This window comes from Coffea arabica, chromosome 5c, assembly GCF_036785885.1.
Source record: "Coffea arabica cultivar ET-39 chromosome 5c, Coffea Arabica ET-39 HiFi, whole genome shotgun sequence".
NCBI lineage: Eukaryota > Viridiplantae > Streptophyta > Magnoliopsida > Gentianales > Rubiaceae > Coffea > Coffea arabica.
The window spans coordinates 41,355,753-41,369,232 of record NC_092319.1 but is presented as its reverse complement, the minus strand read 5'-3'; the positions used below and the strand labels follow the sequence as shown (position 1 = coordinate 41,369,232).

At 35.3% G+C, this 13,480-nt stretch overlaps 1 protein-coding gene and 1 long non-coding RNA gene across 2 annotated transcripts; one reads left to right on the top strand and one right to left on the bottom strand.

The window, feature by feature from the left end:
• Nucleotides 1–8,499: 8,499 nt before the first annotated feature.
• LOC140007752 (uncharacterized) lies at nt 8,500–10,433 on the bottom strand. The gene is made up of 2 exons (XR_011815146.1): nt 9,440–10,433; nt 8,500–9,079 (listed from the first exon to the last, which is right to left on the bottom strand). It is a non-coding gene; the product is annotated as an uncharacterized lncRNA (long non-coding RNA).
• A 578-nt stretch (nt 10,434–11,011) lies between these two features.
• LOC113691122 (phenolic glucoside malonyltransferase 1-like) lies at nt 11,012–12,454 on the top strand. The gene has a single exon (XM_027209333.2). It carries the CDS (start codon nt 11,012–11,014, stop codon nt 12,452–12,454), a length of 1,443 nt encoding a protein of 480 aa, XP_027065134.2.
• The last annotated feature ends 1,026 nt before the right edge of the window (nt 12,455–13,480 follow it).

Below are 13,480 nucleotides of genomic sequence, written 5' to 3'. Positions count from 1 at the left end.
GAAAATCCAGGATTTGAATTGATGTCCTTTCATTGATTCCTCATAAATTGCATTGATTTATCTTAAAGATTTCATTTCAATTAGAATTTGGTCATTCACCATGTACGAGGATCCCCGCTAAGCATCCATGGCTGAAAGGTTAAAGCGCCCAACTCATAATTGGCGAATTCATAGGTTCAAGTCTTACTGGATGCACGCCAATAGGACCCTCCAATAAGTCTATTGGAATTGACTCTGCATCAATGGAATCTCATCATCCATACATAACGAATTGGTGTAGTATATTCATATCATAATATATGAACAGTAAGAACTAGCATTCTTATTGAGACTAGAACTCATAGGGAAGAAAATAGATTTATGGATGGAATCAAATATGCAGTATTTACAGACAAAAGTATTCGGTTATTGGGGAAAAATCAATATACTTTTAATGTCGAATTGAGATCAACTAGGACAGAAATAAAGCATTAGGTCGAACGCTTCTTTGGTATCAAGGTAATAGCTATGAATAGTCATCGACTTCCGGGAAAGGATAGAAGAATGGGACCTATTATGGGACATATAATGCATTACAAACGTATGATCTTACGCTTCAACCAGGTTATTCTATTCCATCTCGTAGAACAAAAAAAACTTAAATCAAAATAGTTAATAGCATGGCGATACATTTATACAAAACTTCTACCCCGAGCACACGCAATGGAAAAGTAGACAGTCAAGTGAAATCCAATCCACGAAACAATTAGATCTATGGACAGCATCATTGTGGTAAAGGTCATAATGCCAGAGGAATCATTAGTTCAGGGCATAGAGGGGGAGGTCATAAGCGTCTATACCGTAAAATCGATTTTCGACGGAATGAAAAAGACTTATATGGTAGAATCGTAACCATAGAATATGACCCTAATCGAAATGCATACATTTGTCTCATACACTATGGGGATGGTAAGAAGAGATATATTTTACATCCCAGAGGGGGTCAAATAGGAGATACCATTGTTTCTGGTACAGAAGTTCCTATAAAAATGGGAAATGCCCTATATTTGAGTGCGGTTTGAACTATTGATTTACGTAATTGGAAGTAACCAATTAGGTTTACGATGAAACCTAGAAATCGATCACTGGTCTAATTTGAGTACCTCTACAGGATAGACCTCAACAGAAAACTGAAGAGTAACGGCAGCAAGTGATTGAGTTCAGTAGTTCCTTATATAAACTTATTGACTCTAGAGATATAGTAATATGAAGAAGACAAAATTGTTTCAAGCACCGACAGAACCGAAAGCGCCCCTTCTTTCAAAAAGAGGAGGACAGGGTATTCACATTTCATTCGATGGTCAGAGGCGAATTGAAAGCTAAGCAGTGGGAATTCTAAAGATTCCCCGGGGGAAAAATAGAGATGTCTCCTACGTTACCCATAATATGTGGAAGTATCGACGTAATTTCATAGAGTCATTCGGTCTGAATGCTACATGAAGAATATAAGCCAGATGACGGAACGAGAAGACCTAGAATGTAGAAGATCATAACATGAGTCATTCGGCAGATTTGCATTCATATATCCATCCATGGGGTACTTCATTGTATGATATAAGATCCATCTATATAAATATCATCATCTACATCCAGAAAGCCGTATGCTTTGTAAGAAGCTTGTATAGTTTAGGAAGGGGTTTTGATTGATCAAAAAGAAGAATCTACTTCAACCGATATGCCCTTAGGCACGGCCATACATAACATAGAAATCACACTTGGAAAGGATGGACAATTAGCTAGAGCAGTGGGTGCTGTAGCGAAACTAATTGCAAAAGAGGGTAAATCGGCCACATAAAAATTACCTTCTGGGGAGGTCCGTTTGATATCCAAAAACTGCTCAGCAATAGTCAGACAAGTAGGGAATGTTTGGGTGAACCAGAAATGTTTGGGTAGAGCCGGATCTAAGCGTTGGCTAGGTAAGCGTCCTATAGTAAGAGGAGTAATTATGAATCCTGTAGACCATCCCCATGGAGGTGGGGAAGGGAGAGCTCCAATTGGTAGAAAAAAAACCCACAATCCCCTGCACTTGGAAGAAGAAATAGAAAAAAGAATAAATATGGTGATAATTTGATTCTTCGTCGCCGTAATAAATAGGAGAAAAATTAAAAAAAATTTCTTCGTCTTTACAAAAAAAAAATTAAGAGTAAGCGGTGACACATTCACTAAAAAAAATCCTTTTGTGGCCAATCATTTATTTAAAAAAAATTAATAAACTTAATACAAAAGCAGAAAAAGAAATAATAGGCGAACGACGGGAATTGACCCGCACATGGTGGATTCACAATCCACTGCCTTGATCCACAGCTACATCCACCCCTCTACTCTATTTTTATATTTTTTTTATTTCATATTTGAACATTTTCTTTACTTTTCTTTAAATCTTTATGATTAAAAAAAATCTATCTATATTTAAGTACAATTACTACTAAAATAACAAAATAAAAAAAAATAAATAAAGGAACTATTATACAGAATAAGAAGGAAGTTATTGCTCCTTTATTTTTCAATAACTTTTATACAATAAGACTAACGTCTTATCCATTTACAAATGGAGCATCTACAACACCTAGGTCTAGAGGGAAGTTATGAGCATTACGTTCATGCATAACTTCCATACCAAGGTTAGCACGGTTAATGATATCCGCTCAAGTATTAATTACACGACCTTGACTATCAACTACAGATTGGTTGAAACTAAACCCGTTTAGGTTGAAAGCTATAGTGCTAATACCTAAAGATGTGAACCAGATACCTACTACAGGCTAAGCAGCTAGAAAAAAGTGTAATAAACGAGAGTTGTACCCATAGGTATTAGATTGTATTTGAATCAGATTTCGGATCAATCTATATTGATTGACTGCCCCCATTATGTTGTTGCTAGCAAATATCACTATTTTTGGTTGTGGATCTTCTAAATCATTTCCACAGGAGATCCGGACCCTTTTTTTCTGATCCTTCGAGAAAAAGATTCATTCTCTTCATAAAAAATAAGAAGTAGAACCAATAAAGATTTCTTTTTCGATTCATCCCCAGAGTTGAATACCTCATTCAAGAATTGTTTTTGATCCAATCCGTAGGAATCAATAGAAAAGGCAAATCCCTTATGATACACCAGATCCGGCTCAGTTATTGATAGAGTGAATAGATCTGCCATTTCTTGAAATCTCTCTTCTAATTCAAAATCGTGATGTAAGGTGTATCCTCCCCTGTTCCAGGCGTGGAATAGATGAAATAAATCAAAAAATGGATTTTTGTTCAAAAATGAAATCTTATTTGAACTGTCCATATCCGCCTCATCCTTCGAAACCATATCACATCCCAGATCTGATGAAATAGAATGAATTGAGACGGTATTTTATAAATACGTAATTATCTTGAATATATTAACCATTTCTTTATTTTCCGATCGCCTGGAAGGGACAAAAGAAAGATCTTGTTGTTTCTTCAACAATTTTTTGATCTCTAGTGGAGCTCTCAGTAGGATTCAAACCCAGATGAAGTTCTGACCATCTATCAGAGAAAAAAGAACGAACGGATCTTGTAGGATTCCTAACAAATTCTTCTATTTCTTCCGAAAACAGAAGATTATCTGCTTCTCACGTTCTGTGAATAGCCGGGACATTGAGGAATAGCCAGAAAGGCATTTCGGGAATCGGTCTGATTCTATCTCTGTTCGTTCCGTTTAAAGAAAGGGAAAGAAAGGGATGATCCAAAAGAATCGATCTTTCTTTTAGTTGTTGAATCTCTCTTTGATTAATCAATATGTGATATTCCGAATCCTCATTACTAATGGAATCCAAATGATCTCTGGATTGATCAGAAGATCCTTTCAGTTGATTAGAATCCGTTACTTGAACGAACTAGATCTTGTGGAATCATATTGAATATTTGACGATACATTCCATATCTTGCTAAAAAATCGATCCTTGTTTACCAACCATACATTGTCTAACCAAATCAAATTCTCTCTCGATACGTTCTTCAAAAAATCTGATTCCTTCCCCCAACTAATGAAGAGATCTTGGCAAGATTGTCACGTATAAATTTGAGCACAATTTTACAAAGAAATAGCCCACTTGTTTCTTGAGAAGAAATGGGTTAAGAAATATTTAGTTTAGCTTAACGTCTCATTTTTATCAAAGACTAAAAGAGAAATGTTTAGAAATGGATCGCTACCAAACATAGCGGATACACTTACAAAATTTTAACTTGGTATGGTCCACAACAATAAATATGGACAATAATTGATGGATTGTGTGGTCGAAAGTAGTGGCTTTGTAAGATCAAAAACTTGACAATGACCTGATGGAATAGTTCGTTTGTATTTAGTGAAAAGTCTTTTCAACTTAAGTGACATTGATTACAATGCCAGTCCCAGACAGTAGTTGACCAATCAAACTCAGGAAAAGTCCTTTCTTTCAATTTTTACCATAGATGAATTGGCCATCTAGTGAAACACAGGGTACAAACCTAACGGCACTGTAATAAATCAAGGTAAATTACTCCCTCTAATCTCCCTTAGTACAGTTGCACCCTCACTTCTTCTATTCTTTTTTTTTTTTTTCAGAAACGATAGATATAATTGCACCCTCACTTAGATGAGTTAAAAGTAAAAATGGGAGCAAGAGTAATGTAGAAGTTGGCACTTGTGCGTATATATATAGAGAGAGACACGCGCACGTTTTTTTTTCTTCCAATTTTCAGATTTTCCTTAATTTTTTTCTCAACATGTGTTTTAATTTTAAATTTTGGATAATTTGAAAAAATACAAATGCTCCCATCAAAACAAAGGAATCTTTTCATCATATACACAAATAACACCAAGGGAAAATAGCTAAGCCCTTATTTGGGGTTGTGGTATTTTTGGTAAAAAAATATTTTTATGTGCTGAAAATACTTTTAAAATATTTGGTAAATATCATTCCATAAAATTAGAAATAGATCTTTTGATGTTACAAGCACTTTTAGCAAAAGTTCAAATATGGTGCTTTTAGAGTAACTTTTATGATTTAAAAAAATAAAACATCAAATTTAATCATCTTATTTTATATTATGAACCAAATAAAGAGATAAAAACTTATAAAAATTTTTAAATTACACATTATTTAATATAATAAATATTTATTGAATTATATTTTCAAATAATATATTTAAAAGCACTTAGTAGTTAATAAATATTTTTATTAAAAATTTTATTATAAAAATATTTTTCAATAAGTTACTGCAATTTCAAACGGATCTTAAGGCAGAACCAATCACTGTGCTTAAGCACTCTTGTTTCACCACCATTGTCTACTGCGGCTAGTGAAATGTCGCTTCCTTTAAAGTTTTAGGGATAATTTCAGATACCTCCCCTGAGGTTTCTGACAGTCTCACTCTCCTTTCTTGTAGTTTCAAAAATATCACAAATTTTTCCTGTCAGAATTTAGGTCTCATTTCTTACTCATCATGGCCAAAAAAACTTAAATACCCTCACAAGTCAACTAATATTTCGTGATTATTAGGACAAATACATTCCAACTCATGTAATTATTTTTTTCTACGCTCTATCTAATCTCCCTTTTACATGTATACATAGTCAAATAACTAACACCTAACATAATCTACACTTTTTTAACACATAGCTATTTCAAATTTATGCGTACCATTACACTACCTTTTATAGATATACACAGTCAAGTAACTAACATCTAATATAATGTATATATTTGTAAATTGATTGTACCTCATAGATCACCCTGTATAAGATGTTTATAGGCAAATTAATATTAGTCATATAGATAAAATTACATACCCACTGCAGCTTGTAAGGAGATGCACAAGTGGCTCAAAGCACCAATAACCATTCCAAATGTTTCCATACCATTGCACTATGCATATTGCTGCGATGACTAATTGCAATATGCATGTGAACAAATAACTGCATGTTCAATAATTTCTATGCATCGTACTTGGTCGATAACACGGTATACATTATTTCAATCAGATTGTACATTCACTAAGTATTTATATACATGCTACTTATTGAAATAAACTACATCTCTACTAAATATTTAATGCACTCTCATAAGCACTAATGGTTGATTTAATATGCAATTGGAACAAATAATCATATAGTAAAAGCTTTTGATATAATATTATTGATGAATAACATACTGTATCTGAAATTATCCCTATTTTCTAATTTATTTTTGGTTTTTATTAGTTTTCATTATTTCACTAACATAACTTGTACACTTATCTCAGGGGCATTTATGAAAATAAAATTCCCTCTTTTTCCTGAAAACACTTTTTTTTTATTCACTTTTGACATCATGGGCTGATTTTGTTACAAAATCCTAAATCTCAGGGGAGGTTTGTGATATTTTTGAAATCATAGGGGAGGAGAGTGAGACTGTTAGAAACCTCAGGGAAGGTTTCTGAAATTATCCCTAAGTTTTAACATTCCTTGATACGATATTCTTGTGCTTTGCCAGTAGGGGTGCAAACGAGCTGAGCCGAGTCGAGCTTTGGCCTTATCGAGTCGAGCCTTAACTTAATTTCATCGAACTCGAACTCGAGCTCGAGCTCGACGAGCTGGTAAGTTTCAAGCTCGAGCTCGAAAAAAATAAAAAATAATTATTTTATTTTTAAAAAAATAAATAAAATAATATTTTTTCTTAATAAATAATAAAATATTAAGGATATTTATGTAATTTTACTATTAAAAATAAAAATAAAAAAAAATATATATATATATACTCGAGCTCGCGAGCTAACGAGCTTAATGTTTTGAGCTCGAGCTCGACTTTGGCTCGACCAGCTCGAGCTCGACTCGAGCTCGATATTGACCGAGCTCGAGTCGAGCTCGAATCGAGCGGCTCGCGAGCAGCTCGATTCGTTTGCACCCCTATTTGCCAGTATCCAAAGACTTGTCCTTCATGAAGTTCCCCAAACCTTCTTGGCCCATTTTGTCGATCACATCATTTCTATGCTTTAACATTCACTCTCCTCGAGAGTTTTCTGCCAAAATAAATCTTCTCTTAAAATATGTAGCCAAAGTAATTTAATTTTAAATTTTATTATTTTTATGATTTTTTTTTGTCACTTAAGCTGCATATGTGCCAAGATGGAGATAAAGACATCCTCCATTTCTCTTTCCCATCTAATATCTTCTCCAATTTTCTCTCTAAACTTTCCCGTATTTTTTTCTTTCGTTACTTTTCCTTGTCAAACGTAATTCTAAGAAGTCAATATTTATATTATCAGCATCTAAAAAATATGCTTCTCAAGTCGATAATCACAAGGCAAATGAAGATTATTCTCTTGTCTTTTCAAGGAATAGAAAGGATAATATAAACAAATAAAATAGCCTTGAAGTTTTTGTAATTGTTTACGATTTTTGTTGCAATTTTTGTATTTTTATAATTATTTTTTGAAAAAAAATATGCAACAGGTTTGATACATTTAAAAAATTCAGAAACCAATAGCAAGGTCAATAATGGTAGAATTTATTTTAAATAATTATAAGGAAATTATAAAAGTTCTGCAATCTTCTTGTACCTCTATAATAAAAAATTTAAAATTTTAGTTCATGTTGAAAATTATAAACTAGATTAGAACTTTCCTTTCTTGTTATCCTACATGGCAACAATAATATCATTATGCGAATAAAATTTGCGTGCAACGGTGCAAGTATTTGTTTACTTGAGATGTTTTTTTTGTTTTTAGACGGGGAGTGATCCTTTGGCAGCTTTGGCTGACTCTTCTTTCCTACTAAGTTAGGTGCTTCATGATAACCGGCCCGCACTCAGTTTGAGACTTTGTATCTTAGAAATTGTTCTACTTAACTATTGCCTTTGATCTTCATCTACTTTGCATCTGGTTTATCTGTTGATGTATGAAGGTGGAATTTGGACTTTGTTATAAACTTGGATTGAAGCTCCAAACTTCAATCTTTGGATTTATCTGTTTTTTGTTTCTTAGAAACGGAGACAAGGTCCATCACTTTTCTTTTTTTTTTTTTTTTGGTAGTTGATTAAACGGCTATACACTTTTTGTGAAGATAACAATCAGAGCACAAGATTTGGTAGAATTAAAGGCTTCGTTGTGTAACTTTTCATTTTTCAGATATTCATAAGTCAAAGTTTGACAAATTCTGAAAATCCTTTCTCCTTTTTAGATGCACTTTAGCAGCTCTTTTTGTGTAGTATCATATATTAGTAAGCTATTACTATCTAAGTCATCGACAAGTTAAGAGTGCACAAATAAGGATAAATGAAAAAGTAAAGTGAAAATTTCAATTAAGCTTCACTAAAATCACTAAAGATTAAAAAAATTACTTCTTCCTTAGTGTATCGATCAAAAAAAAAAAAATCAGACAAATATTGATCTAATAGGATAGTCTTCTAAAACTATGCTTACGGTGCTTACAAAGCCAAATAAAAGGAAGGCTACTGCAAAAGATGCCAGTTCGGAAACTAACCAAAACTTGTCCATAGAAACCAGAGGAATACATCTAAATAGGATTACAGTCCATAACCATTGTTTGTACGTTCAATTGTTTCATCTCTATGTGGGAGATGCAACATCAGATGTAACTGAGGCGGCATAAAGAATTTTCCAAACTTGGAGAGAATCCCTTGAGGCAAGGTTATTAGATGTAGTCACAACTCAATTTTCTCAATATAGTGCTCCAATTTGTCTCAAGAAATATCAATGGCAAGCGATACAAGAACTAAATTTTAGACCAACTCCTCTGACTTAGCCATTAACTTATCTTGTAGCAGATCAGACATGAACAATTAACTGCACATGTTCAATGATGTCTAAACACAATTGCTAAATGAAAGAGAATATTAGTACTCATTACATAGCCGTTTAGGTTGTAGCTGATTCCTTCTATAAGCATACTGTCAAGTTATCTTGACTAGACACAGGAAGAGTTTCTGGGCATGAATATATCTGTTCTTAGCTTTTAAGAAGCAATCATACCTTTCCAGAAGCATTGCTGAATTACAGGAGTTGACAAGCCTACGCGAAAATCATTACTTCAGGTTACCTTTGAAAAAAAAAAAAATCAGCCCAACAGGAAACAACATTTGACCAAAAAAAAAAATTAAATATGTCAGGTGTTTTTTCTTTTTTTTTTTTTCCGCCCTCTAACTTTACCAGAAAAAAAAAATACTTCTTCCTGTCGGGTTGTCGGCAGGACAGGCACAGTTTTAGACATTCCCTTTGTAGATTAACAATTAATCGATTTTTTTCATGGATAATCTAAGGAATTAGCCTCATAATTGCAGGATTTCTTCTACCCACGTGGATGATTTTTTATCTAACTCATAAATTCAAGAATGGCAACTTTTGGCTACAGGCAATGTTGCATTATTTCAATAGATAGTATATTAGAAGCATGGTAGACCTGTTGATTAAAGTTGCTCCGCAGGAACTGCAAAGAGTCGCAATCAGCAAGCTCTTCGGCTTATGATTTAGATGGGCAGCAAGCAACCATAATGAAACATGGCATGGCATGGGAAAGGCGACGGAAACTCAAGGGCCCGGGGAGATGGCAGTTTTTGTTGTGGATTGTAAGACATGGAAGGCTGCTCACCAACTCAGAGAAGCACAACAGACACCTGCATCCTATTGGACAGTGTGAGATTTGTGGGGCAAAAAGTGAAACTAATATTCATGCGCTACGTCATTGTGAATGGACAAGTGGTATCTGGAGCAAGTTAGTTCAGCAGAAATATTGGAGGGAGTTCAAGTCTAAATCTCTAAATCAATGGGTAGATTGGAACATTAAGGAAGGCGAAATAGGTAGAAACAGGGAGATTTTCTGGCCTCTATTGTTTCAGCGGGTGGTTCATTGGGCATGGACAGCTAGGAATGAATGGATACATCAGGGCCTGGATAGGAAAATGAGAGTCCGTTCGGAACAGCTTGTGAAGCAAGTGATTGATGTTCAGGAACTAAATTCAAACTTCCACGGGACTGGAAGAAAGCGGCTGCAATACATTAAATGGAAAAAACCCAAACAAGGATGGGTTAAACTAAATGTTGATGGAGCTTCTAACCACAATCCAGGGAAAGCTAGTGCTGGAGGGTTGATCAGAAATGAATATGGTCACTGGATTGAAGGATTTAGCGCTAACCTGGGTAATGCAAGTAATGTGGCTGTAGAGCTTTGGGCTATTCTTCTGGGACTACGAATTGCTTGGAATTCAGGATATAGAAGAGTAGTCATTGAGTCAGATTCCAAGGTCGCTGTTTCATTGCTTGAGTCAGCTTCAAATGAGAGCCAACATTGGAATATAGTAGCAGAGATTAGAGACATGTTGAGCAGATTGGAACATATATGGCGAGAAGGAACAGTTGTGCGGATCGCTTAGCCAAATTGGGGAGATGTTTAGGGACCCATCGCAGCAAGGATGTTTGCGGAGTGGCTTGATCGACATGTAATAAAAAAAAAAAAGAGTCCCAATGTGGTAATAGGAAAAAATGGCGTATGTACAGGGTCAACTTTGGAATTTGGTCTAGTTATGTATGTTTATGTAATTTTAACAAGATTTAATATACGTCTAAATAATCTTCGGGACTTTTCCAAGTTCAAGGGGTGACAAAGGGCACCCGTTTAGTTTTCTCTGGTTTCTAATGATCTAATTGGCTTTTCCTAAGAATAGAAGAATGTGAGGTGTGATAATATATATATATATATATATTTATGTGCCAAAAGGATCCAACATCTCACGTGTGCCGACAGGCGTGTGGGAGGATAGGTGGGCCCGCTTGCTACGTGGCCGAAGGCCGACTATTCAGATGTGTGAGATATTCATTCTGCACTCTTGACCACACATACGAGCTCATATATCCATTCCCCAACCACCCCAAATAAAGTAGAGAAGAGGAAAGAAAACATCTTTCCTTGTTTTCTTATAATAAAAAAAAGAACATCTTTCGATCGAACACGCAATACAGCACCAACGAAGGCAAAATGGCTACACCCGATGCAGTCACCGTGCTTAAGTACTCATTAGTGTCACCGCCGTCGTCTGCGGCGGTCACTGCAATGTCTCTTCCTTTAACATTCCTTGATATGCCCTGGTTCCACTTTCCTCCTATTGAACGCCTCGTCCTTTATGAAGTACCTCAGCTCTCTAGATCACATTTCATCGAGCACATCATTCCTAAGCTTGAACATTCGCTCTCCTTGACACTCCAACATTTTCTTCCCCTAGCCGGGAATTTGATAGTTCCTTCCAATTCAAATTCCGGCACGCCCGAAATTCGTTACAAAAATGGAAGTTCACTAGCACTAATCATTGCCGAGTGTACCACGACTGATTTCAATTATCTTACAGCAAACCATGCACGGAATTGTTGTGATTTTCATCCTTTGATTCCTGAATTGAAACCATCTAATCAGGATGATTCCGGATCCACAGTTCTTGCTCTTCAAGTTCTTGCTCTTCAAGTTACATTATTTCCACTCTGTGGAATGTCTGTTGGAATCTCAAACCACCACACTGTCGGAGATGCCGGCAGCGTTTTCAGATTTATGAAGACGTGGGCTGCTTTATGCTCCAAATGTCTTGAAGATAATATCGACAGAGATGATGTTGCAGCAACTCTAGTAAGTGATTCTCCACCATGTTACGATAGGACTATGATCAAAGACACAAAGGGACTTAGCTCAATTTTTTGGGACCAAGGGGTCGTCTTCATAAAGCTTTTTCAAAATGAGAGTTCTACTGATACTACAGCAAAACCTATGACCAAAACAGACAAAGTTCGCAGATCTTTTGTTATTAGCAGAAACAATATTGAAAAACTCAAGAGGTTAGCCCTGCAAAAACGGCCACAATTAGTTCATTTATCATCATTTACGGTAATTTGTGCCCATGTTTGGACTTGCTTGGTAAAATGTCGCGGTCCAAGTGGAGAACATGTAGATGATGAAGAGGTGGAATACTTTTGTTGCACGGCTGATTGTAGAGGACGTATGGATCCACCTTTACCTTCCAACTATTTTGGCAATTGCCAAACAGTTATTAGGAAAAATGAAAAAAATGGAAAGTTAATTGGAGAAGAAGGATTTCCAATTGCAGTTGAGTCAATCGGGGAGGGCATTCATCAGAGATTGAAGAACAATGATTCACTCTTCGACGATGCCGACACGTGGTTGCCGGGTATTGCAGGTATAAATTTGGACAGGCTTGTTTCCGTGGCTGGCTCACCAAGGTATAACTATTACAATCTGGATTTTGGATGGGGAAAGCCTAAAAAGTTCGAGTTCATTTCTATTGATACTTCAGGGGCCATTTCTCTTGGTGGGAGTAGAGAATCAGATGGAGATATTGAGGTTGGCTTATCCCTTTCCAAGCCAAGAATGGATGCTTTTACGGTTATTTTTAACGACCGGCTTAATTCTCTGTAAAATTCTACGGTAAAAGTTAATTTTGGGACGCTTGTATGTCGTTTCTGGTTTTTGGTTGCTTCGTACTAGTAAGAACTTTTTATTTGTTAGTACTACCAATTATGATAATACAATGAGATTTCTTGAATTATAGAAGATCTTAGGATATGCAAGGAGCAAATATGCCTAGGACGCCTAGAATAAGACTTATGAATGAAAATTTGTTCTATTCAATAAGCAATGGTATATAGGAAAAACATGGACGGGAAGCCTCTTCTATCAATAATATAACAAATGTCGTATAATCTTGTCGTGTTAGATTGGAATATGTCTGTCTTTTTCTGATTTCCCTAGATCTAAAGAGGTATTTGTTTCCACTGACAAGTAAAAATTGTAAGAAATCAATTCCGTTCCTTTTAAAATAATTTTTTTTTTTTTTTTTTTTTTTGTGAAAGACATGAATAAAACTATATAGAACTGTTGGAACTTGGAAATGAAATAGAATAAACGTGGAATTTTCAAAAGATTGAAATATCCGAGGAGTTCATATCGGGTTCTTCCAGTCTCATGCTTACAAGTGAAAAAAAAACTATGCGGTCTCAATTGTGGAAGTGAAAATCTAGCACAATTTTTCAAAATTAAAAAAAAAAAAATCTAGCACATCAAATATGTAGCTTTGGACAATAATTGATGGATTGTATAGTAGAGAAAAGTGACGTGACACGATGACAATGCCGCTAGAGAAAAGTCTTTTGAGTTGGAATTTTGTTACATGACAATGCCAGTCCCGGACAGCAGTTTACCCACTCAAACTCAGGAAAAAAGCACTTTCTTTCAATTTTATGTTTTCAAATACCTTTTTTCTCTTCTTTTTTAGCTTTTTCTAAGTTTTCCTTAATTTTATCTCGACCTGTGTTTGATGTCAAAAGTTTTATAGTAGCATTTATTTTAACACTTGGATAATTTGAAAGACTACAAATGCTCCCATGAAAACAAACGAATCTTTCCATCATATACACCGAGGGAAAATGCAAAATGGCTGAGGCC